Source organism: Hippoglossus hippoglossus, chromosome 3 (genome assembly GCF_009819705.1).
Source record: "Hippoglossus hippoglossus isolate fHipHip1 chromosome 3, fHipHip1.pri, whole genome shotgun sequence".
In the NCBI taxonomy this organism is placed as follows: domain Eukaryota; kingdom Metazoa; phylum Chordata; class Actinopteri; order Pleuronectiformes; family Pleuronectidae; genus Hippoglossus; species Hippoglossus hippoglossus.
This window is the reverse complement of record NC_047153.1, coordinates 1,485,572-1,510,742: the sequence shown is the minus strand read 5'-3', so window position 1 is coordinate 1,510,742 and position 25,171 is coordinate 1,485,572. Positions and strand designations below refer to the sequence as shown.

Sequence of the window (25,171 nt, the reverse complement as noted above, 5' to 3'; positions counted from 1 at the left end):
CTACGTGTGTTTGGGTTTGATCCATTTATTTTTCTCAGACTCTGATGAAGACGTCAGTGAGAAGTCGATCGATGAAGACCTGCAGCGCACGACTCTGGAGGAACTGATCGACGTTCACTTCCAGTTTGAAGTCAAAGAGGTGCGTTGGGCTCTTCTGTCTCCGGGTCAGTGTCAGCCATGTGAGTCAGTGTAACAGGGACCTCTGGTGGTGTGTTCAGGTGCTGTTGGAGCTGACGCGGCAGGAGGACGAGGAGAAAACCGTCTTGTCCTTCAGTGTCTGTCAGCTCGGGGCTGAAGGGAAGAGGCGGAGCTTCGACCTGAGCGCCACCTCATACCTGCGCAGCGTCACACTTGACTACTGTGGAGGTCAGAACTTTAACCAATGTTTGTTATCTGAATGTCAACTGAGGTCAAGAAGGTGGAGACTGTTGTTACCATAGAAACAGCTGAAAGTAAACACACAGAAGGTTGTGTGTGTTGTTGTTGTGTATTCATGTGTGTATGTGTTTCAGACGACAGGACTCGTCCTCTCCACCTGATCAGTTCTTCAGAGCAGCAGAGTTCAAACCTGCTGAAGGTCGAGTTCATCAAGGTGAGAATCAACAAGTCACCTGTTCACCAGCAGAGTCACATGATCTCAGGTGGATCAGGTGTGTGTGTGTGTCTTTTAATGTGTGTGTCTGTGTGTGTCGTCCTTCAGGCCGACCCCAAAGGTCCTAGCTTCCAGACTCTGTTCGACAACACTGAACAGACACTAAAGGTGAGTGGAGGAGGGGTTTCTATAGCAACAGAAGGAGATGTCAAACAAAGCTGCGTTAGGTCCGGACTATTTATTCTTGATTTTATTAATTTCCTTCAGCTTCAATGATGTTTCATGACTTTATTTCTTGTTTTCTTTGTGACAGCTGTGTTGAAAGATGAATAAAGTTTTTATAACAGACGTTTTTCTTCCTGTCAGCTGATCACAGCTGTTTCCTTGCTGTTCTCAGGTGGAGTTTTCCTCTCTGGACTTCCTCCTTCACACTAAAGCTCTGCTTTCGACCATCAGTTACCTGAGCAGCGCCCTGCCGTCAGATCTCAGCACTGCCCGAGACCGAGACACCAAAAAACAGGTGGAGAAGACAGGACCGGGGCGGACAGGTGAGTGACTGGCAGCACAAGTGTGTCAGAGTGTGACGTCCTGAGACTGACAGGAAGTCTGTCTCTGCTCCGTCCGCAGTGTCTAAAGGAGTCAAAGATGGCGGCGTCTACAGCTTCAAACTGTTTGCTGTGTTGGGTTGTTTCCACGTGGAGGTGTGTGATGACCGCTGCAGCATCGCTGACATCAGAGTCCAAGGTACAAACACGATCAATTACACACTCGACTTTCATAAAGCTCATCGACTGAGCCGTGCTCGCTGTTGCCCCCTGCAGGAATCGATGCGTCAGTGTTGGTGCAGGCGAAGGAGACCGAGGTGTTTGCTCGACTCCGAGACATCGTGGTCACAGACGTCAACCTGAAAACCGTCCACAGGAAGGTGTGAGGGCCGACATGTTTCAATTCTCATCACGCTGGTGTGCGTGATGATGTCACACCTTCTCTGACAGCTGATTGGATCTTGTTGCAGGCTGTGTCCATCATGGGTGAAGAGGTGTTCAGCTTCAAACTGGTCTTGTTTCCGGGGGCGACGGAGGGGGACGGCTACAGCGACATGTCCAAGGTGGACGGGAAGGTCACGATGCGTCTGGGCTGCATCAACATCATTTACCTGCACAAGTTCCTCATGTCGCTGCTGGTCAGTAGCTTTTATTTATGAATACATAATTACGTAGAAACAAAGAATAATGTACACACAATACTTTATATACAGAAACACATAAACTACATATTCTAATATATTCACAGTGTTGATTATATTTACATATATTCAGGATCCGTTGTGTTTATTGAATGTTCTTTATTTGTCTCGTGTTGTCTCTGTGTGATGTCAGACACTTCTATTAACTTTCATCTAGATTCCCAACAATCACCTGGTGGGATAATATTTTGAATTATCAGCGATAGTAATAACAAACAAACATTTTAATTCTGTAAAAACTAAACTGCCTTAGAAGTTTTAGCTTTCATTAATAATTAACGATCATATTTTTCAGACGTCACGCGACGCTCGTTATCCTTCTTTGCCTCACAATCAGCTGATCCTGTGATTGGTTTCTAGTTGCTTATAGCAACCAAAACAAAATGTTAAATATATAACATTTATTCTATTGTTTTCATTTTGTAACATCAATGTTTCCAAATGACTTCCTGATTAGTTCAGCTCATTTCCTGTCTGGGTAATGCTAAAAGGATGTAATAAAATAGAGGGAAAATGACGACGTAAACTGTTAAAATGAAATCAGGAAGATAATTAATAGTTAACAGAATCGGAAACTTTATTGTGAAAGTGTTTGTTCGTCTCTTTCCTGTCTCATGTTTCTTGTCTTGTTGATGTGTTTTGTTCTTTCAGGCTTCTTTTTGCTTTCAGTACTCGTCTGCTGATGAGGTACAGCTTCCAGCACGAGCGCTGCTGCATCAAACCTTCTGCTTTAGCTTCACTGCACCTTCACTTTAAACTTCATCATGACGAATAACATGCAGAATAACGAGTGTTTGACATGAGGGAGGCGCTAGTGGAAAGATTCCAGGTTTATCAGGATGTACTTTATCTCTGGTTCTCGACCCCGCGGCTGATTTGCACTCGTTGACTCACGTTAATCCGACGTCTGTGTTCGTTCTCATCTGAGACGACACTTTTTCTGCTGCAATTTAAACTTCTGTAGTTTCGAGACGTTTCTTTTTAAAATTCGTCTTTTCCGATTTGGCGAATTTACAGTGAAACTGAGCAACAAGAATCCAGCAGTCGTCTGTTAACGTGTTTAAATCATCCTACAAAAAAAGAGACACTTTGACAGTTTAACTCCACCCGTCTGAGACCAGGAGAAGGGCAAAACGAACAAAGTCACATCTGATTGGCTGAGCTCAGATGGAGGGATGAAGACAGAAAAGATGAGGGAGGGCTGCTCGTGTTCACCTCCTCATACGTGCTGTTCATCTCACACAGCTGCCATCATTCACACACCCCCCCCCCCCCCCCCCCCCCCAGCCCTCAATCACATGACCTCTGCCTGTGTGACCTCACTTCCTGATCACCTGACAGATTTGAATCTGTTTGAACTTCATTCTTGTTTCATAAACTTCAACCTGTGAACATAATGAGACAAATCAGGTTTCAGATTCAGACTTGATATTTATTATTATGATCTTATGATTATATTATATATTCTCAGTGGAACTGGAGAGTCAGAGATTATATTCATACTGTGAGTCTCATGTTTCCTCTCATACACTTTGTGTAAATGTAGAAATGATTTTTTATGTTTTTATCTGAGGTTCACATTTTTCCTCTGAATGTTTATGAGACAGAAATGAACGCCTCACATCGACTCCCTCTGCTGCTTCAAAGCGTTTCTCTGTACGTCTCCATCCTGTCACTCTGTTTGTCGTCTCACTCCCGATTTATTTTTTGTTCTTAAGATGTTTGTAGACAACTTCCAGACAGCTAAAGAAGCTCTGAGCGCCGCCACGGCTCAGGCGGCGGAGAAGGCGGTGTCCAGCGTTCGAGACTTTGCCCAGAAGAGCTTTCGTCTGTCCATGGACATCAAGCTGAAGGCGCCACTCATCATCATCCCCCAGTCGTCCACCTCCCAGAATGCAGTTGTGGTGGATCTAGGTCTGATCACGGTGGAAAACAGCTTCTCTCTGCTTCCTGTTGAAGGTTTCTCTCTGCCGGCGGTGGTGGAGAAGATGGATGTGAAGCTGACGCAGCTGAAACTCTCCAGGTGAGTAAATCAAACACACACGTTCTTAAAAACTCAGTCGCACCAGAGAGAACTCACCTCTGAGGTGACCTTTGACCTCTGACCAATGATAGACCTGGATGTTGCTCCTAGCCAGTTAGCATCTTAGCTGTTAGCTCAGCAGCTGCAGTTGTTCACTGACCCAGGGAGACGCCATTACATCATCAAGACTCAAAATAATATAATATAATGTTCTTCCCCAGATGGGAACCTTCCCTTGAATAAATGAATAAATAAATAATATTGAATACCTGTTTTTTCTTTATTTAGAACCGTTCTGAGGCCGGACTCCTCTCAGCTCATCTTCTCAGACATCGAGATCCTTCAGCCAATCAACTTGGAGCTGCTGGTCACCCGGAACCTTGCAGCTTCCTGGTTCACCAAGATCCCTGCAGTCCAGGTCCAGGGAGTCCTGCGGTCGCTGAACGTACGTCTCAAACGTTCTTTTTGAAACTGATGTCAAACGATTTGGGAACGAGACGACAGCGTTTGTCTTACATCTGCTTTCTAACAGCCTATCGTATATGTCACACATGTGACTGTGGCCGTGAGGGGAATCCATTCAGTTTAACTGTATTTGTAAAACATCACATCAAAACCTACGTTATCTCAAGGCTCTTATGCTAAGCTAACTCATCACTGAGTTAGCTTGAACGTTGACCAATGAAAGTGCAGGTATGACTCATCTGTGACGACTGTGTCTGTGTTTCAGATGAGTCTGGGTGAGGAAGACCTCGGCGTGCTGATGAAGATCCTGGTTGAGAACATCGGTGAAGGAAGTAAAGCGCACGACATGGACGTCAAAAGTCGGGTGGCTCAAGGTGACTCAGAGTGCATTATGGGAAATCTGGGCAACCAACTCTGGTGAATATCGTCCAATCAGATGCTGACCCCTGTGCTCTGTCTCCTCAGAGAAGGCGGCGCTTGCTGAGCAGCAGGTGGAGGTGATGTCACCACAGGTGGGATCTGCTGTGATCCCGCCCACCATTGGAGCTCCGACTGAAAACATCATCAACGTCCTGCTGAACTTTGAAATCAAAGAGGTATGAGATCTGCGACTGACAGAACATCTCTGTGCTGAAAGAACCTGAGAACGACCTCAGGAGGAAAGTTCAAAGTCACCAGGTTCTGAAGCTGCTCTCCGGTCGTCCATGTTCTCCAGGTGCTGTTGACCCTGAAGAAGCCCAGAGAGAAGACGGAGACGCCGTTCCTCGTCCTTCACGTCGCTCAGCTGGGCATCGACACCAAAGTCAGGAAGTACGACATGTGTGCCACAACGTACATCAAGAAGATCACCATGAAGTGCCTGGAGTTCAAAGGTCAGAGCCTTCTGTCACGTCCTGTAGTGTTTCTATGGTAACGCAGGCGTTCATCACATTCTCTCCTCTCGTTTCAGACTCGAGCGGCGAGCCGCTGTGTCTCGTCAGCTCGTCTGTGGAGTCTGGAGCTGAGCTGCTCAAAGTGCAGTACTTCAAGGTGAGGACGTCAGACAGGTGTGATCACATGATCAGAATCAGAGATCTGACATCATTGGTTTTGACCTTTGACCTGTGTGTGTTTTCTCAGGCCGATCGTTCTGCACCAAACTTCTCCACCAACTACAAGAACACGGAGCAGATGATGAATGTGAGCTGAACGCACACACACAATCACTGACACTCAAATACATGCTGACAGACACACACAATGACACGCTGACTGTGTGTGTGTGTGTGTATTTAAATGTGTATAACTGTGTCTCTGATTCTCCAGGTGACCTTCACCTCTCTAAACGTCCTGCTTCACACTGAGGCTCTGCTCTCTACCATCGACTTCCTGTCCACTGCTCTGATGTCTGACGGCATGACGTCCTCTGACAAAGACGTCAAACAAAAGACAGACGAAAAGACGCCTTCTGCCAAGTCCAGTCAGTACAACACACACACACACACACACACACACACACACACACACACACACACACACACACACACTGTGACCTCATGCTCACCTGGTATTGTGAGGGACCTCCTTCTCAGCAGACGACCTCTGACCTCTGCAGTTTCATGATGAATCTGACAGATTTGCACTTTTCTCGGTTTCCATACGCTGATTTGTTTGTGGCCACAATATCAACACATAATGATTAAATTGTTTTTAAATGAGTAAAATATTTCTTCATAGTAGATCTACACGCAGCATGGATTCATCCAGTAGCTCCCGACTTCACCAGATTTGTTTCCTGAACTAACTAACGAGTCGTGTTGTTTTCTGTCAGCTGCCACGATGTCACCTGCAGACAGTGATGTCATCGAGCTGAAGGTGATGATGTCACTGGGTGCCTTCAATGTGCTCGTGTGTGACCAGAGCTGCAACATGGCCGACATCAAGATCCAGGGTAGAGAACCACATCTGAGTTTTTATTGTTATTTTCATGATTTCAATTGGTCAACTTAAGTTTAACAGATGTGTTTTTTTTTAATCTTCAGGTGTTCACGGATCTTTATTGAAACAAGGAGCACAGACGATTATTTCAGCTCGACTCCGAGACGTTGTCGTCCTCGACGTCGATTCTCAAACCATCCACAGCAAGGTCACATCACAGATTCATATCGATAATAATATTAATAAGCCCCTAACACTGGGAGACTCTGGAGACTCTGTGGATGCTGCTTGTTGAACTTTGACCCTCTGTCCTTCAGGCTGTCTCCATAGTGGGGGACGAAGTCTTCAGCTTCTCCATGAGTCTGACTCCGAACGCCACCGAGGGCGCCGGTTACGCCGACACGTCTCAGACTGACGGCAAAGTGAAGCTGAACGTCGGCTGCATCCAGGTGGTTTATCTGCACAAGTTCTTCATGTCTCTGCTGGTGAGTTTCACTCCAACACCGAAAGAAAATATAGTTTTACTGGATCAAATGAAACTTTCTGTGTTTTAAATTACATCTTTTTTTTCCTTTAGTTTAGTTTGGTCCGATTTTTATCGTCAAAGATCGACTGATATTTAAAACATGAGCGTAAAGTTTTTCTAAAAAGATTCATCGTCTTGGATCAGTTTTATAGATAAATAAAAACATAATGAATTAGTTTAAATAATTTCATAAAGTAAAGAAATATCAAAATCTAATCTAATTATTATGTTTTAATTATTAGAATTTAATCTCAGTCATATTGTGCCTAATGTTGATTTAACGTTTAAGTAAAAATACATTTAATTGATTGTAATTCATTATTTTCTCGATAAAACATTTTATCTTTTATTCCTTTCAGAATTTCAGCAGCAACTTCCAGACGGCGAAAGAAGCTCTGAGCGCCGCCACGGCTCAGGCGGCGGAGAAGGCGGCTTCCAGTGTTCGAGACTTTGCTAAGAAGAGTTTCCGCCTGTCGATGGACGTCAAGCTGAAGGCGCCGCTCATCGTCGTCCCCCAGTCCTCCACCTCCCAGAATGCACTGGTGATGGACCTGGGTCTGATCACGGTGGGTAACAGCTTCTCTCTGCTTCCTGTGGACGGGTGTCCGCTGCCGGCGGTCGTCGACAACATGGACGTCGAGCTGACGCAGCTCAAACTGTCGAGGTCAGTTGAACAGAGAAGAAAGAATAAAAGCGTCCACATTGTTTCAGTCACATATTTTCATAAAGACTCTTTTCCTGTTTCCTCCAGGACCTGTTTGGACCTGGAGTCCGATCGACCCAGCATTGAGCTGCTGGAACCCGTCAACCTGCACCTGAACATCAAGAGGAACCTCTCTGCTTCCTGGTACAAGAAGATGGCGGCTGTGGAGATCGACGGAGACCTGAAGCCCATGATGGTGGTTTTTCCCATTAAAAACTTCTGAATGATGATAAATATATCTGTTCTGATTTTTCCTTGGAGATGTTATAAAGTTGTTCTGATGCTTCACACAGTTTAATTCTCTGCAGACGTCGTAAAGAAACACACACGAACTAACACAGAATCACATGCTCTTGTTTTACATCCAGTCGACATGTGAACCAGTGAAGGTACAGTTGTTTCTGAAGAGTCGTCTCCTGTAGTGAAGAGTTAGTGTCTGTAGTGATCGGACCACATTGTCTGTAGTCGTCTGGACGTAGGTTCGGATTGGACCAGCAGCTCCGTCTTTGTGCTTAGTCTTAACTTCAGTTCAGGTCTGAAAGCAGCTTCAGTGACTGCAGGTCTCAGCTTCTGTTCGTGGATGTTAATAACTGCAGTGTCTCTACTTGGCCTGCAGGTGGAGCTATGTCAGGAGGACCTGAAGGTGCTGCTTCGGATCCTGATGGAGAATCTGGGAGAGGCTGGGAGTCTGCAGCCTACCGCCCCAAAACAGGAGGAGATCAGTCTGCCTGTCCGAACAGCAGGGACGCCCCCTGCAGGTCTGAGGACAGATAATATTTACAGACATTTGGATAAACAGTGTTTCTGTTCCTGTCGTCTCTGGACCCCTCATCCTGATCCGTCCTTCATGTCTGCAGATGTTGTGAAGTCGAGTGTGAGCAGGAGTGAAGAAGAGGATGAAGCTCTGGAGTCCGTCAAGTTCCAGTTCAACATCGAGTCTCTTGGTCTGGTTCTGTACAGTGACGACCCACAACAGGTCCGTCACAGACACAACAGCTCAGCAGAGTTCTGTAAGACTGGGTCATGATCAGCTGGTCCAGGATCAGGTGTGTGATGGTTGTTCCTGTTCCCTGCAGCCTCTCCAGCTCCAGCACCTGGAGAACCTCAGACTGGGCGAGTTCACCCTCCGGTTACTGAAGACGTCAGGGAGGATGTTTGCCAGCGGCAGCATGGAGGTGACCACGGTCCTGACGGACTGCACGCTGGACGACCTGAGGACCGGTATGGAGAGGGTGACGTCACGGTAAATCATGTGACCTATTCAACTCTTAAATTTGTATCTAAATGTATTTTTAGATGTAAATGTATTGTTTTTTAACCTTTGATAACTAATATACTATTAGTTACTATGTAAATAAAGTTCTTTCATGTGTTATATTAACATTTAAACTCAACCTTTTTCCTTTTCTGTTATTATTCACTCACTGTTTGTGTTTTAGAAAATTTCTCATTTAAAATTATTTTTCACTGCTGCTCATCTGAAAGTCATTTTACTGTAAAATATTTAAATAAATCTCATAATTCTCACATGGAAACAGTTAGAAGTTGTGTTAGTGTGTTTAATCGATGATTGTGTAAACATTGATCACATCTCTGCTTGTTGATATATTTATATATTGTTTGCAGCATGGTCAGACGGAGAGACGAGAGGAGCTCAGAGACCATGATCGACGTGACGTATCGTCAGAGCGCCGCAGAGCGGGAGGTGGTGGCTGTTCTGCAGAAACTCTACCTGTGTGTCAGCGTTGAGTTCCTCATGGCCGTGGCAGATTTCTTCCTGCAGGCTCTGCCACAGGCCTCAGCTCTGACCACCGCCTCAGCCCCAGGGGACAGACTGCCGCTGAGACAGACTGCAGAACCCCGAGCCGACGCCAAGACCGGTAAGACCCAGAGACGCAAACTCAATGATGTAGAACGAAAAACCACAGTAGAATCAAAACCAACCCACAAATCTCCACCCGGCTTTAAAACCTTCGTCCCTCTGCAGCCGCCGCGGTCAGGACTCGTCTGCGGGCGGTGGTCGTGGACCCAGAGGTGGTGTTTGTTGCCAGCCTGATGAAGGCCGACGCCCCCGCCCTGGTGGCCTCGTTTCAGTGCGACTTCAGCCTCCAGGCCGAAGGCGACAGAACCCAGAACATGAAAACAAACCTGAGGGAGCTGAAAGTCCTCGCTTGTCCGTTCATCCGAAACGAGGAGGGCAAAGCCGTCACCACCGTAAGATCACATCACGCTGATGTTGTTACTGAAACTTATATCGATTACTGCTGATTGACAGAGGGAAGGTTCGTTGTGGTTGTTACTTTATATTTGGATCAACACGTCCTCATCTGCTCGTTGACGTGTCTGTCGCACTCTGTCCAATAGGTGTTGAAACCCTGCTCTGTTGTCTTGGAAACCAAAACCCACCCCAACCAACCGCTGAGCGGCTCTGTGACGGTGGAGGAAGTCATCGTCAAGGTGCGTTCGTCCATTTACTGTTTTTAACACGTCTTTGTAAAGCATCACCAGTTTGTTATAGAAAACAAAAAGAGTAAGAAACTCATCGTCCGCGTGTCGTTCTCCGTTCAGATCTCTCCGTTCATCATCAACACGGTGATGACGATAACTGCCGCCATGACGCCCAAGCAGCCTGACGAGCAGAGTCCAGACGCGGCGGGAGTCGCTGACCTGTGGTCGGTCATGAACATCTATGACTGTAACTATTGGTTCCTGGGAGTGGATCAGGCCACCGAGGTCACCGAGAGCTTCAACGTGCACGATGGACGCAACCAGGGCGAGAGCTTTGCCGCGGAGGTCAAGGTACGACGACGTCTAACGCCTCCAAACCGTTAAAACATGAAACTTCCGTCAGAACTGTTAATGGTTGACGAGGTGGTGTTTGATCCGCAGGTGGTGCAGGTGACTCTCGAGTCTGGTTTGGGTCATCAGACCGTCCCTCTGCTGCTGGCCGAGTCCTCCTTCAGCGGATCGGCCAAAAACTGGTCTTCTCTGCTGCAGCTGAAAGCCAACATGACGCTGGAGGTGAGAACCGCTGCTTCACGTTGGAACAACAGCAGAAACAAACTCACCTTCAATGACTGATGTTGTAATGTTGACACATGTCGTATCTGCAGGTGAACTACTTTAATGAGATTCATGCCGTGTGGGAGCCTCTGATCGAACGAGTCGACGGCGGCAGCCGAAGATGGAACCTGGAGCTGGAGGTAAAACTGATGAGACGGTTAGAGTTCTCTGGTCCAGCTTCAGTTCAACACCTCATCATCTGCATCTTCCATTTCCAGTTGTGAAGCCTCTGGTTAGAGTTTCCAGTGAATCCAGTGAATAATGTTTCTGAGTCCAGATGGTGAAACAGTGTTAGAGGATAATATTTCACAGATTAACAAACTGATGAACCAGGACCGACTGTGTGTGCTGAGATGTTCTGACACATACAGACATAACATGAGAGGATTACAACCTCCTGAACTAAAATACCACTCATCACCTACTACATCATGTTTCATTCTCTGAGTGACACGGCCCCTGATTTAACCCTAACATCAAACAGACCAGTTAATCTGTGATGACCTGTGATGACCTCTGATAATCTGTGATGACCTGTGATGACCTCTGATAATCTGTGATAATCTGATAATCTGTGATGATCCGTTTGTGTCTCTGAAGATGAAGAACAACCTGCTGCAGGACAAGAGTCCAATTCATGGAGACGACTTTGTGATTCTTCCTGAACCTCGAACAGCGATTAACATCTGCTCCAAAGACACAATGAACATCACCGTGTCTCAGTGCAGCCTCAACGTCTTCCACAACCTCACCAAGGTCTCACATCACAACATAACATGCTCGATCACATCATATCATGTTCAGTGTAATGTGTACATTAATTTATAGATTAAGTTAAAGATCAACTTGTAGATTAACTTAATTCATTTGTAGGTAAACTTTATCTCTGCTGTATTATTGACCAGGCATTCTCTGAGGGCACAGCCTCCACCTTTGACCCGTATCTGAAAGAGAAGGCCCCCTTCACCATCAGGAACTCTCTGGGGATCCCTCTCATCGTGCAGCACAGCGCCACCCTCAGGCTGGTGGGATTATCATCACAGGGAAAACTTCACGAGCTGTCGGTGGATCAGAGCATGGACCTGGAGCACTCCATGTTCGATCTGTCATCACGAGGCAAACTGTCGGCGCTACAGCGTCAAGAGAGCTGCCTGTTCAACCTCACCATAGGTCAGAACTCGTCACGTGACCTGCTCTCGCATGGTTCTTGTTTCTGTTACATGTATGAAATAATGTCTGTGATTGTGCAGTTCCCACCGGATACAGCGAGATCGCCAACGTCGCCGTGGACAAACCAGGTCGTCGTCTCTACAACATCCGTGGTCCAATGCTGCAGGAGGCGGTTTCTGTGCTGCTGCAGATCGACGCCGCCGAGGGCAACAAGGTCATCACCATCCGTTCGCCGCTGCAGGTGTGAATCACAAACTCTCATCACAGTCCAGAGCGTCTCAGCAGCAGCACAACCTTTTTACACTGTTTGTATTTTCAGATAAAAAATCACTTCTCTGTGCCATTCACCGTCCTGAGGTACTGTCCCACGTCACGCAGCCTGGAGAGCGTCGGACAGGCCGAGCCGGGGACAGAGTTTCACGTCGCCTTGGAAACATACAGGTAGCATCACACTGCACTCAGTTACACAGAGGAGCGATTTTCATCTATGTTTACTGGGACGTCGACATCGCTTCTGTTTTGTTTGAACATGAGAAAGAAAAGTTTGAGTTTGGCTGCAGCGCTGGTGTTTTAACCTCCGTCTGTCCTCCAGGTGTCAGCTGTTTGTCCGTCCAGCGGGTCCACTCGATGGACAGTACGGTCCGTCCTCCACCTGCGTTTCCTGGAAGGAGCAGGTGCACCGCAGCTCAGAGGTGCGTTCATTGCTGCAGTGTCCTGCGACTGACCGCAGCCTGCTGCCGCTGATGGTCTGCACGCTGGCCGTCCCAGACGACCTACGACACATCGCCAGCCACGGAGAAGAGGACTGGGACCCTGCCTACATCATCCACCTCCACCCTGTGGTCACGCTACGCAACCTGCTGCCCTACACGGTCCACTACATGATGGAGGTACGATAGCTTCCTCCTGGTTCTGATGTGGTTTGATTTTATACAATCTGGTCTAATCTGATCTGATTTAATCTGATCTTTCTTCTCAGAGCTCAGCGGACTCGTACAAGCTTCAGGAAGGCGGCACGTCGGACCTTCTGAACGCTCGTGTCGCAGGTGAGATCATGTCTCTGGTGCTGACGAGGTATCAGGGTCGCGACTGGCACGGACACGTCCGCATCAGGCAAGACATGCCGGAGTTCTTCACCCTCAGTCTCACCTGCGACTCGGACAACCTGACGGTGGACGTGAGCATTCACGTGACGAGGACCACGAGCCAGCTGCTGCTGTCGCTCTTCAGCCCGTACTGGATCATCAACAAGACATCTCGCGTGCTGCAGTACAGAGCCGAGGACGTCAGCGTCAAACACCCGGCGGACTTCAGAGACATCGTCCTGTTCTCCTTCAGGAAGAAAACTGTGTTCAGTAAGAGCAAGGTGAGACAGGTTCCTGCTCCTCAGGGGACGAACCCTGAACATTTCATCAGACTCTTCTCTACTTGTGCTCAGTAAACAACTATAACAATTACATGATCAATACTTTTGTACTTTAATTAATACTCAAACGAGAATAATATATTTGAATCTGACTCTGGTTCAGGTCTCACACACCAACACATGTGGGCGTTCAGCTCCTTGGTTTATTTTGTGTTGTCTGTTGCAGCTGCAGCTCTCCGTCTCCACCAGCTCCTGGTCTGACGGCTTCTCTCTCGACACCGTTGGAAGTTACGGTTGTGTTCGTTGTCCTGACAACAACATGGACTTTCTGGTAACTTCTGTTTAATCTTGTCCTGTATTTATAATTAATGAAAAACCAGGATTTGTCTTTGTCTCTTAGTCACTAGTGCTGGTTACTGATTAGTTAGTGATCCTGGTTACTAGTGCTGGTTACTGATTGGTTACCGTGTGTCAGGTGGGCGTCAGTATCCAGCTGAGCAGCTTCAACCTGACGAGGATCGTCACCATGAGTCCGTTCTTCACACTCGTCAACAAATCTTCTTATGAGCTGGAAGTGGGCGAGGTCCGCCCCACGTCCACCAGGTGGCACTACATCTCCACCACAGAGGTGAGTCTCAGTCTCACCATAACAACCAGAGAACCGTCCAATCACAGAGCTGCATCAGAGGAATGTGGATTCATTTAGTTTAGTTTTCAATATGACACGACTCTGACGTCATAGCTCTGATGTCTCCATGGTAACATCTGCTGAGGATCATGGGTACTGTAGTTTTTAAAGCTATCAAACAAACTGACCTGACAGTCGGAGGCCGGAACCATGAAGCAGGATCTGAGGTTACCATGGTAACTTCAAGTTTAACTTCAGGTTAAACTGACACTGCTTCTCTGAGCATCAACAGCTCAACTACTGACCAATCAGATGAGTTATAGGTTGTATTGTGTTGTTGTGTTGCAGTGCCTCCCTCTGTGGCCGCAGGACCCCTTGGGGAAGTTGTGCGTCCGTGTGGTCGGATCTGAATCATCCTCCAAGTTTTTCTTCTTCAACCGACAGGACAGTGGCACGCTGATGAGCCTGGACATGGTCAGTTCCCCTGAACCAATCACAGCAGTCGATTTCTCCTCAGTGGTCAGTTTTATATAAATATATATATATGTGTGTGTGTGGTTTTTTTTTTTCAGTGTGGTGGAATCATCGTGGACGTCAACATCTCCGATCACTCAACCGTCATAAGCTTCACTGATTATTATGATGGAGCTGCTCCTGCCCTGATGATCAACCACACACCCTGGGTCACCATCAGCTTCAGACAGAGGTCAACACACACACACACACACACACACACACACACACACACACACACACACACAGGTGCACACACACCACGTAGCCTCGCTGCGTATGATGTCCTCTCTGAGAACAACTGAAACTCCTCATGTCCTCCTGTCGTCATGGATACAACTGATCACTCACCTGTGGCCTCAGGTGTTCTGGTGTCAGCTTCATTCATTACGTCACATTCAGAACTTCAGAACTTCAGAACCCGAGACTGTGTTTGTGCAGTTCGGAGCAGAAGGTCGTAACCTCACACTCAGGCAACACTAACACAAGGTTATTTGAGTCGTCCGTCATCACAGGTCTCAGCCACAATATTCAGGTCACAAGTCAAATAATATTCATAATGTTGTCGACTTAAAGATGATGCAGGTCATGATTTTACTCCACGACACCGGAACATTATTAAAAACACAGAACGTCACCTGAGGTGAATCGTTGATGACGTCAGCTTTTTGAGCGACTCACATTTCATTCTGCAGAAATTCTGGGATTTCTTTGAAAATGTCTCTTTGACGGGAATCTAACTACCACCTTTCTCTTCCTCAGCGGCTCGAAGGTGGTTCATGAGCTGAAACCGGGTCAGGCGCGGCGGTTTGTGTGGGACGACCCGGCGGGCGTCCGAACCCTCAGCTGGAGCTGCATGGAGCATTCAGGAGAACTGGACCTGCTGAAGGTCTGAATCACACCAACAGTCACTCATCAGTATTTTAAAGTATTTATATTTTAACCAGTGACCGAAACGTCAGTATTTATATATTATGTGGTTCCTCAGGACGATGTGGGTCAGTTCTCCTACGACAGCCTGTCTCAGGTCCACTGGGTGTCCTTCCTGGACGGACGTCAGCGGGTGGTGCTGTTCACCGAAGACGTTGCTGTGGTGACGAAGGCTCGACAGGCCGAGGAGCTGGAACAATTTCAACAGGAAGTGAAAGTGTCGCTACAGAACCTCGGACTGTCTCTCATCAACAACACCAGTCAGCAGGAGATAGCTTACATTGGCATCACCAGGTTCGAGCAGGTTTATCACTGGTTTTGTGGCACAGACCCACTGAGTTGTGTGTTTGTTGTTGTTGACTCTCCTCTGTTGTCGTACAGCTCAGGCGTTGTTTGGGAGTTGAAGCCGAAGAATCGTTGGAAACCGTTCAGTCAGAAAAACATCAACCTTCTGGAGAAAACGTACCAGAGTCAGCTGAGCAGAAAGACCGAGGGAGGCTGGGTCAAGCTGGAGAGCAACCTGGAGGTCAGAGGTCAACATGTATATCACAGATCACTATAACGTTACAACCCTGGTTTAGCGTCCAGGAAACTCAGCAGTTGCATGTCCTGTCAATCAGCTCACGTGCTGCCACTCAAATCTGTGCATTTAGCATCTTCTGCTCTATACATCCTTTTTTATTTACATTAGAAAAGTGCATTTCTTTTTTATGACTTACTTAAAACCCTCCAGTTCAAAGTGTAAACAATAAATATTGTTTAATATATTTTATTTGTCTATATGTCTAAACCTTTAATGTACTTTAGTTTAGAGTTCTGATGTGAGGAAGTGACTTCTCCTGATGTTTATGATCAGACTGTAACAGACACTTGTTCGGTCTTTTGTCCAATGAGCTGACTGAGATGGTGTGATGTCACTTGTTGTCAGGTGAACCTCAGCGGCGCCATCATGATGATGCGTCAGCCGATTTCCTGTCCGGTGAGGAGGAACTTCCTGTCTGGGATCCAGGTGGAGCTCAAACAGTCACTGCATCAACGCAGCCTGAGAGCCCAGCTGCACTGGTTACAGGTACACACAATTCAACACACACACACACACACACACACACACACACTCTCTGACATGTTTGTGTGTGCAGGTAGATAACCAGCTTCCTGGTGCGATCTTCCCGATCGTCTTTCATCCAGTTTCTCCTCCAAAATCCATCGCTCTTGATTCAGGTGAGTAAACATCAACTCTGCAGATTATTATCAGATTGTAAACTCAGATTATTATTTTAGACATATAGAGATTATCACAAAAAACTTACAGATTTAACATCAAACAACTTTCAGATAAAAAGTCCAGATCATCCTTTGTCATATTTAAAACGTTTTCTTTTAATTCAGTTTGATGAAAATGATTTTTAAATTAGAACCGAACAAATAAATCCTCAAAATCAGTTTGTTTAAACTGAAGCATCAATATTCATCATCAGGTTTCACTTAAGAATCAAACAGAATAATAATCAGATGTCTTGTTCAGTTTGGTCTGAGTCTGTCGTTGTGACCGTGTGAGGTCAGGGGTCAGAGGTCAGAGGTCAGGGGTCAGAGGTCAGAGTTATGAGTCTGTTTATCCTGTCGTCTCAGAACCGAAGCCGTTCATTGACGTGTCCATCATCACCAGGTTCAACCAGCACAGTAACGTCATGCAGTTCAAGTGAGTGTCCAGCAGGTTTAATGTGTAATGTTTATTATTTCATCACCGTTCTGGAGGTCAAGCGGGTCGTCCACTGACCGCAGGGTCGGTGGTTCGATCCCCGGCTCCTCCATTCTGAATGTTGTTATGAATACACTGAACGGCTAATTGTCTTCGACGACTTGATAATGATATGAGTAATGCTGATCATGAGTAATAGGCTGATCGTAATATTAATTATTATTATTATTATTATCTTTAACATTATTATTATCTGACAGATTTCTAATGTCTGCTCTTCAGGTATTTCATGGCTCTGGTTCAGGAAATGGCAGTGAAGCTGGATCAGGGTTTCCTAGGAGCCATCTTGGCTGTATTTGCTCCAGCTGCTGACCCCCAGGCCAACAAACAGAAGGTAGGGCTCGGCAGCAAGTTGCCGGTTCAACTCCCTGACACACCAACAGTACACAGAGGTTAACATGAGGGTTTGTGTTTCAGTCCCGGCTGATCGACAGAGATCTGCAGCTGCTGCAGGCCGAGCTGATGGAGGCTTCGCTCAGCGACATGTCGGGACTGAGCTTCTTCGAACATTTCCACATCTCGCCCGTCAAGGTGAAGAGACGTCACTTCTCCTTCTTTACCGTCAAACTTTCTCTACAGATCAGAATCAATAAAAGTTTCTCACTTTATTTAAAAAAACTGATGATTTCAATGACCGGTGATGAATCAGAACTGATTCATGTTGGTGTTAACGTCTCAGTATTAATATATTTGATCTATTTCAGTCGTTTTTTGTTTATATTTCAGTTTCCTGTTTGTTTATGTTGCAGCTTCATCTCAGTCTGTCTCTGGGCTCCAGCGGTGACGATGTTTCTCAGGAGCCAGCCGCCGTTCAGTCTCTCAACTTGTTGTTGAAAAGTCTCGGAGCTTCGCTGACGGACGTCGACGACCTCATCTTCAAGTGAGAAGCTTTCTTTTGTTTTCAGTCTTATATCAGAAGGTCGATCAGTCGATGTATTGATCCAGGAATCTTTTACGTGTCAATATGTAAAATCATGAATCTTTGTGTTGTTGCAATAATGAATCCAACGTTACATAATAACAATGATCAAACTTTTAGTTTTGTTGCTTCTGAAAGAAAATGTCTGACTTCCTGTCTGGTCTGATGTGCTCTTTGCCGATTGGTTGTCTCTCCCTGACAGACTGGCGTTCTTCGAGGTGAAGTTTCAGTTCTACCGCAGAGAGAAGCTGATGTGGACTGTGGTCCGACACTACACCGAACAGGTAACGTCCCTACGTCTTCGTCTGTCCAGACATGACGACATGTTCTGCTGGTTCTACCAAAGTCTTCTTCACGTCCTCCTCGCTCCGCCGGCGTCTCTGTGGATCAACTTTCCGCCTGTGACACGTGTGAAAAGCTCTTATTTGAAACTTGTTTCTTTCTGGCTGCAGTTCCTGAGGCAGATGTACGTTCTGGTTCTGGGTCTGGACGTCTTGGGAAATCCGTTCGGACTGATCCGAGGTCTGTCTGAGGGAGTGGAGGCCTTCTTCTACGAACCGTTCCAGGTAACGTAGAGACTGAAACTCCGATATAACCCCCCCCCCCTCCCACGTCACATAAACGTGACTCTTTTTATGAATATTCAGTTTGTATCTGAAACAGAAACAGAACCTGCAGTTTTAATAGAAGATAAATGTTTCTGTGATCAGACCGATGGAAGCAGAATATGATAACTAGTTACATGATAATAATAAATGTATTAATAATGATGTCTGTTTTATTGATGTTGTTTTGTATCACGTGTACCCTGTGTGTTGCTCAGGGAGCCGTTCAGGGTCCAGAGGAGTTTGCTGAAGGTTTAGTGATCGGCGTTCGCAGCCTGTTGGGTCACACTGTCGGTAAGAAACTGAAAATCTGCCAAACTGATGAAACTGAATGAAAAATGAAAATATAAAAGAGGAGTCACTGTTTCAGCGTTTCACCCGTGAGAAAACGACTCTGTGTTGTTGTTGCTGTGGCGTCCGGTGATGTCACCTGATTCCGTGTCCGATGACCACGATAAAGAGAAATAAAAAACGTCTGATTGTGATTCCTCGACTTTTAGTCTTAATCACATACAGATATATCCTGTCATCAGCTGTCTGTCTCCTCACGTCCTGCAGGGGGAGCTGCAGGTATGGTGTCCAGGATCACGGGTTCGGTGGGTAAAGGTCTGGCCGCCATCACGATGGATAAAGAGTATCAACAGAAACGTCGAGAGGAGATGAACCGACCGCCCAAGGACTTCGGAGCGAGTTTGGCTAAAGGAGGAAAAGGACTGTTGAAGGTAACGAGTTTGTTCAGATGTGATGTCATCGTCAGGCAACAGCTCATTGGCCGATGAGACACAGTAACCAATGATCTCTCTGCAGGGAGTCGTGGGTGGATTCACAGGCATCGTCACCAAACCTGTGGAAGGTAAAAGTTTCTCTGATTCTACCACTGAAGTTAAATTCATGAAATTTACAGAAGAGACTGAAGATGTTCCAGAAGAAAAAAGAAAAGAAAACGATCTCAAGCATTTACATTTTTTTTTAACACAAACTTTGTGGAAACGTAAATTATCAGTTTCCTCTCGTCATGATCACGAGACTCAGATCTCAGGTTGAACTCTGACCTCCTGTGGTGTCATGTGACCTTTCAGGGGCGAAGAAGGAGGGCGCCGCCGGCTTCTTTAAAGGAATCGGTAAAGGTTTGGTGGGCGTGGTCGCTCGGCCGACCGGGGGCATCGTGGACATGGCGAGCAGCACCTTCCAGGGCATCCAGAGGTACGACAGACTTTCAGTTTGTGTGGCTTCGTTTTTTGCGTTGATGAACTTCCTGTGAGGTTTGTGTGCGTCGTAACGTTTGTTGTCTCTGTTCTTCTGTTCACTAATTTTCACATTTTCTGTTTCTGTTTTCTGTCTCTTGTCGTTTCTCTCCGGAGTTTTCTTCTTTTTTTTTCTTGTGGTTTTTGTTTTGAGTATTTTACATGAAATGTGTTAAAGCTCAGCTCCTTCACTTCCCGCTTGTCTGACGTCGTGAACGTTTAAATTTTAAAAAAAAAGTATTCTCCTGTGGTTGGGAACGGGTCTGTGAATATCATCGTTGACTCTGATTGGCTGATGAGGCCGATAAGAGCGGCGAGTTGAAGGAGACGAGCTTTAAACGACATCTTTAAATGTTTGCATGTTGTTGTGCAGCGGACGGACGGTGAGTTTGTGCATCGTGTCGCAAAATAAATTTCATCCATCGTTTCCAGACTCATGTCACTTCCCCTTCTAACACTGCCACAAGCCCCGCCCACTATAAGCCCCACCCCAGCCTGTTGCGGCATCATGAGTCAGGAGGCCACGCCTCTGAGGAGAGTCGCCGTCCCGCTTCACTTCCTGAATCATGTTTTTCCACAAACCAACGACCAATCAGCTGCTAATTCAGTGATACGTTTTCATAATCATGAGTCATCACCTGATGAGCTTACCCAGAATCCCCTCTGCACTGCCTGTCCCCTCCTCAGGGATTGGCTGATTGGCTGATTGAATGATCACATGGTTCTGCTGAGTTTGGTTGAAACTGATGATTTGGAGAAACACGAACAGCCTCAGTGTTTGTTTGTTTGTTTGTTTGTTTGTTTGTTTGTTTTTGGAAACTGCTTGGCTACTAAATTCTACAAAGCACTTGACAACATGAAAGAACATGTCAATATTTACAAATATTAATTTATATTTGAAATTAAATCGAATGTTAAAATATTCAAAAACATTTAAATACTTTATATTAAATCTATATATGTTTGTGTGAAGGCATGCGTCATATAAAAGACATTAAGGACAATCAAATGTAAATATTTGTAGTTACAAATAATATCAGTAAATAAACAGAAGAACTTAAAGACATGTAGATCATTTAAATACTAATGATACGTAAATAATGATTAATGTTTTAGACGTTTAATCATTATTAATTTAGTGTCTGTACACTAATACACGCAAAGAAATACTTGTATAATTAGTATTTAGTCAGAAAACACTGACGTGTGACGGCTCGACAACCTGCCTGTGTTCCTACATTTCCCAGCAGCCTCAGTGATCCATCTGTCATGTGACTCATCAGTCAGCTCATTATAACCTGTCGATCGTTATGTTTCATGCCGTCACTGTAGAGGTCAAGAGAGGTGAGACATCACACCGGACGATTCTTAAAGAGCATCATGTGCATCTATGAGGCTGCGTCAGGTTGAACCTGATTAACTCGCCCACTGATCCTGAGTCAGTTTCTTTAACCTGATTAACTCGCCCACTGATCCTGAGTCAGTTTCTTTAACCTGATTAACTCGCCCACTGATCCTGAGTCAGTTTCTTTAACCTGATTAACTCGCCCACTGATCCTGAGTCAGTTTCTTTAACCTGATTAATTTACTGAATGATCCAGAGTCAGATTAATCAATCTGATTAACTCAGTTTTAATCACACAACGTGACTCAAACACAGAAACTGAACCAGCGTCAGGTTTTTGAAAGACTCGGTTTCACAGGTGAAGTTGTGAGCTGCTTTAAAAACGCATAACTGACCTCTGTGTGTGCGTGTGTGTGTGTGTGTGTGTGTGTGCGTGCGTGCGTGCGTGTGTGCGTGCGTGCGTGCGTGCGTGCGTGTGTGCGTGCGTGCGTGCGTGCGTGCGTGCGTGCGTGCGTGCGTGCGTGCGTGCGTGCGTGTGTGTGTGTGTGTGTGTGTGTACGCAGAGTGGCAGAGTCAACAGAGGAAGTGACCAGACTGCGTCCGGTGCGTCTGATCCGGGAGGACGGGATCATTCGACCTTACGACCTGACCGAGTCTCAGGGCTTTGATCTTTTCCAGGTTTGATCACTTTCACTTTCTTACAACATGATGTCACTTCCTGTCCTCAGCCTCCGTCACCTTGTGTCGTGAAACGTTTGTCTGAGTCACAATATTATATATATGTATAATATTTATTATAAATAGTATCATAATAATATCAACATCTAAACGTCGTGTTTGTTTTTTAAGTCACAGCCGTCGTCTGTGTGAATGATTTTTCATTTATTACTAATCTGAAGTTTCTTCTTCCTCTTCCTCTTCTCCTTCTCCTCTTCTCCTTCTCCTTCTCCTTCTTCCTCTTCCTCTTCTCCTTCTCCTTCTTCTCCTTCTCGTTCTTCTCCTTCCTCTTCTCCTTCTCGTTCTTCTTCTTCTTCTTCTTCTTCTTCTTGTGTTTGTGTCTCATGCAGCCAGAGGAGGAATGAACAGGGTTTGAATTGAGCAACTTTATTGAGAATGAGTTTTTAAACATTATTAATCATATGATTAATTTCTCACTCTGCTGATCTGATAATTAATCTATAAATATTGTTGTATAAATATGAATCATTGAATATGTTCAAACTAATCTCTCCTCATACCTCAAACTGTTTTTACTCTCAGTTTATGACAAAACGTTTCACTGTTGTTTTTATTTATAAATTATGTTTTAGTTAATTTATGATTAATTTATTGAAAATAGAAGCTCGGTGTGAATTATTTTAACTTTGTGATAAATGTTGTTTCTTCTGTAGATCTCAGTGATATTTTTATAAACATCAGATTTAAATTCATCCTGCAAATATATATCTTATTATATAGTATGTAATATTGCCATGTTATATACTATATAATGTTATATTATGTACTTTATAATACAATATTAATGTTATAGTATAAACTATTTAATAACTTATCATATACTATATTATCTGTATTATATTATATACTATATATTGTTAATAATTCTGTGTTGTGTTCGTCTGTGTCTGATATTTTTCAGCATGACCTCTGACCTCTGTTTCTGTTAAACTAAAACTGTCTGATTCAGAGTGAGTGTGAGTGTGTGTGCGCGTGTGCGCGTGTGCGTGTGCGTGCGCGCGCGTGTGTGTGCGCGTGTGTGTATGTATGTGTGTGTGTGTGTGTGTGTGCGTGTGTGTGTGTGTGTATATAATCTTATTGTTCAAACCTCAGATGTAATAAAACTTCTCTCTTCACTAACTCTTTCTTTTCTCAGATGTGTCAACACAAACATCACTGAACCAGGAGATTTATAGTTTCTTCATTTTCCAGATGTTATTGAAATGTACCTAATGTGTTATTACACATCACATCTGTGCATATTAAATGAAAACAGTAATAATATGAATGGTATCATGTGTAAATACTAGTGTATATTAAATTAAATAACTGAATAATTAAATTAATTCATTTAAATCTTATTCTTTAATCTTAAAAAAAGTAATCATTCAATAAACCAAAAGTTTTTCTACAGTGAAAATCAGATGTTCTGAACTTTTGTCATCATTGACACTCACACCAACTAATGCTAATAAATAACTAGCTGTAACTAACACTAACTTTAACTAGCTCCATTTAACACTTACACCAACTAACTCAGACTAACTCGAACTAACCCGAAATCAAACGAACTTTAACTCGCTCTGACTAGGACCAATAAACTAACTCTGACTAACTAACACTAATTAACTCTAGCTCCTATGTTGGTTTTAGTTTGGTTCATTCAAGTTGATTCTAGTGACATTTAGTTACTTATAGTTAGTTCTAGTTGGATGTTGTAGCCTCAGATGAATCCAGTGTCACAGTTAAAACAGTTAAAACCTAAAGATGCAGATTAAATCAATTATTAAACTGTTTGTTTCCAGCGTTCACAAATCCAACAGTTGGACGGAGAAGTTTTCAGACGTCACTGTCTTTATCCCGGACACAGCAAGACCAACATCATTATTACCAACAGGTACAGACCTCCACAATAAAAGCCTCACTAACATTGTTATGTTATTGTTGTTTTACTGTTTCCTTTGTTTTGTTGTGTAGGAGAGTCTTGTGCGTGAAGGAGATTAACTTTGTCGGCCATTTTAACAAAGAGTGGGAGTGTTTGTTTGAGAACTTCTATCGTCCTCCGGCCGTGACGGGATCTGAGCTGAGCCTCTACTGCAAGGTACCAAAATAAAAGTTCAAATAAACTGTGAAATGAACCTCAGATAAACCGGAAATCAAACTTGAAGTGAACCTGAAACAAACTGTAAATAATAAATGTATGTGTGTGTATACGTGTGCATCAGGAGCAGCAGAAGTTAAAGTTGCCAATGAGAGATGAGGAGTCGGTGAGGAAAGTTCAGCTCAGAGACACAAACACTGCTCAGGTATTGTGTGTGTGTATGTTTGTGTGTTTGTGTGTGTGTGTGTGTGTGTGTTTTTTGTTGTTTCTGTTTATGGCCCCTCACTCACTCTGTTGCTATGGTACAGGCGCTGCAGGCGGCCATATCAGACGCTCAGGCGGCGCAGAAGCAGCATCGAATGGCGAGACAGAAATCTCAGCGTTTCCTGAAACTGGACAACAAGCACTGAGGTTCCTTCCTGTCAGCGGGTGTCACTTCCTGTCAGCGGGTGTCACTTCCTGTCAGCGGGTGTCACTTCCTGTCAGCGGGTGTCTTTGTTTGAATGTAAGATGTTAAAGAGGATTTTTATGAAATGTTGAGCTGTGCCTTTAAGTGTAGAAACAGATCCAAACTGACTTCCTGTTTACACATCTGGAACCATCCAATCAGAGCTCACACTGCACTTTTTTCAGTAAGGAATTGAATAGCTTCATAAAACTTTATTGTTTATATGTATTGAGACATTAGGCCAATCACTAGTGGACAGGAAGTTGATTATAAAAGAAATTAAAGCTCATGTGTTATTGGGCTTTTACTTAATGAAGGAATTACGAATGTTGTTTAACTTCCTGTTTAAAAAAAATTCTAAATATATCAAATAATTGTATCTGTTGTCATCAGAGAAATGTTTTTATTTTATTTTAATTAGATTATTTTGACAATTTGGGGCTGTGGGTTATCTTGGTCCCTGCTGTTTGCCTGCAGGTGGCGCTGTCACGTGTCTAAGATGAAGCTGTAAAATGAGGTGTTGCACTAAAATCCGTTCCACTTGTTTCTGAACTGTTTGATTTACTTTCATCTGTTTCTGTCTTTGTTGTTGTTTACGTCTGAAGATCAAAGGGCAAATAAAAACCCTGCTCTGTAACCAAAGAGATTTTTATAAAGACGATTGTTAAACATTTTCTTTATGAGTGAACTTTGTGATCAGAGTGAGACCAGCTGTTGTTGCTTCACTTTATAAATCACTTCAGACCAGCAGGAGGCAGCACACTGCAAATCTGACGACTCTCCCCCCCCCACACACACACACACACACACACACACACACACACACAGAGGTTAATGTGTGTAACAGCTGGATTCAACACACACACACACACACACTGTGAGGCTGGCTCT

At 44.7% G+C, this 25,171-nt stretch overlaps 1 protein-coding gene across 8 annotated transcripts in view; it reads left to right on the top strand.

Moving 5' to 3' along the window:
• Window positions 1–24,936, top strand: part of vps13c (vacuolar protein sorting 13 homolog C) — a 35,886-nt gene extending 10,950 nt beyond the window's left edge. For 2 of the 8 annotated variants that reach the window (XM_034614938.1, XM_034614904.1), the window contains 61 exons: window positions 39–139; window positions 219–366; window positions 513–592; window positions 701–760; window positions 990–1,140; window positions 1,220–1,336; window positions 1,414–1,517; window positions 1,608–1,775; window positions 2,490–2,525; window positions 3,557–3,861; window positions 4,150–4,306; window positions 4,592–4,700; window positions 4,792–4,922; window positions 5,042–5,198; window positions 5,276–5,355; window positions 5,446–5,505; window positions 5,632–5,785; window positions 6,137–6,256; window positions 6,348–6,451; window positions 6,561–6,728; window positions 7,129–7,433; window positions 7,521–7,668; window positions 8,089–8,230; window positions 8,330–8,448; window positions 8,549–8,715; window positions 9,099–9,352; window positions 9,457–9,686; window positions 9,837–9,929; window positions 10,041–10,271; window positions 10,362–10,493; window positions 10,586–10,675; window positions 11,136–11,291; window positions 11,441–11,705; window positions 11,786–11,946; window positions 12,025–12,146; window positions 12,298–12,595; window positions 12,685–13,071; window positions 13,298–13,402; window positions 13,547–13,699; window positions 14,048–14,173; window positions 14,272–14,405; window positions 14,975–15,101; window positions 15,201–15,436; window positions 15,524–15,668; window positions 16,071–16,211; window positions 16,282–16,363; window positions 16,772–16,841; window positions 17,124–17,235; window positions 17,319–17,432; window positions 17,651–17,781; window positions 18,023–18,104; window positions 18,273–18,386; window positions 18,644–18,719; window positions 18,984–19,147; window positions 19,233–19,278; window positions 19,505–19,628; window positions 21,578–21,692; window positions 23,537–23,628; window positions 23,709–23,832; window positions 23,957–24,037; window positions 24,141–24,936. In XM_034614938.1, coding sequence (XP_034470829.1) covers window positions 39–139; window positions 219–366; window positions 513–592; window positions 701–760; window positions 990–1,140; window positions 1,220–1,336; window positions 1,414–1,517; window positions 1,608–1,775; window positions 2,490–2,525; window positions 3,557–3,861; window positions 4,150–4,306; window positions 4,592–4,700; window positions 4,792–4,922; window positions 5,042–5,198; window positions 5,276–5,355; window positions 5,446–5,505; window positions 5,632–5,785; window positions 6,137–6,256; window positions 6,348–6,451; window positions 6,561–6,728; window positions 7,129–7,433; window positions 7,521–7,668; window positions 8,089–8,230; window positions 8,330–8,448; window positions 8,549–8,715; window positions 9,099–9,352; window positions 9,457–9,686; window positions 9,837–9,929; window positions 10,041–10,271; window positions 10,362–10,493; window positions 10,586–10,675; window positions 11,136–11,291; window positions 11,441–11,705; window positions 11,786–11,946; window positions 12,025–12,146; window positions 12,298–12,595; window positions 12,685–13,071; window positions 13,298–13,402; window positions 13,547–13,699; window positions 14,048–14,173; window positions 14,272–14,405; window positions 14,975–15,101; window positions 15,201–15,436; window positions 15,524–15,668; window positions 16,071–16,211; window positions 16,282–16,363; window positions 16,772–16,841; window positions 17,124–17,235; window positions 17,319–17,432; window positions 17,651–17,781; window positions 18,023–18,104; window positions 18,273–18,386; window positions 18,644–18,719; window positions 18,984–19,147; window positions 19,233–19,278; window positions 19,505–19,628; window positions 21,578–21,692; window positions 23,537–23,628; window positions 23,709–23,832; window positions 23,957–24,037; window positions 24,141–24,242 — 8,606 coding nt within the window. In that variant the 3' untranslated portion in view covers window positions 24,243–24,936. Of the gene's footprint in view, window positions 1–38; window positions 140–218; window positions 367–512; window positions 593–700; window positions 761–989; window positions 1,141–1,219; window positions 1,337–1,413; window positions 1,518–1,607; window positions 1,776–2,489; window positions 2,526–3,556; window positions 3,862–4,149; window positions 4,307–4,591; window positions 4,701–4,791; window positions 4,923–5,041; window positions 5,199–5,275; window positions 5,356–5,445; window positions 5,506–5,631; window positions 5,786–6,136; window positions 6,257–6,347; window positions 6,452–6,560; window positions 6,729–7,128; window positions 7,434–7,520; window positions 7,669–8,088; window positions 8,231–8,329; window positions 8,449–8,548; window positions 8,716–9,098; window positions 9,353–9,456; window positions 9,687–9,836; window positions 9,930–10,040; window positions 10,272–10,361; window positions 10,494–10,585; window positions 10,676–11,135; window positions 11,292–11,440; window positions 11,706–11,785; window positions 11,947–12,024; window positions 12,147–12,297; window positions 12,596–12,684; window positions 13,072–13,297; window positions 13,403–13,546; window positions 13,700–14,047; window positions 14,174–14,271; window positions 14,406–14,974; window positions 15,102–15,200; window positions 15,437–15,523; window positions 15,669–16,070; window positions 16,212–16,281; window positions 16,364–16,771; window positions 16,842–17,123; window positions 17,236–17,318; window positions 17,433–17,650; window positions 17,782–18,022; window positions 18,105–18,272; window positions 18,387–18,643; window positions 18,720–18,983; window positions 19,148–19,232; window positions 19,279–19,504; window positions 19,629–21,577; window positions 21,693–22,081; window positions 22,331–23,536; window positions 23,629–23,708; window positions 23,833–23,956; window positions 24,038–24,140 lie in introns of those variants that run through there. The other 6 variants (XM_034614910.1, XM_034614919.1, XM_034614928.1 and 3 more) reach the window with 6 other exon arrangements.
• Window positions 24,937–25,171: the final 235 nt, after the last annotated feature.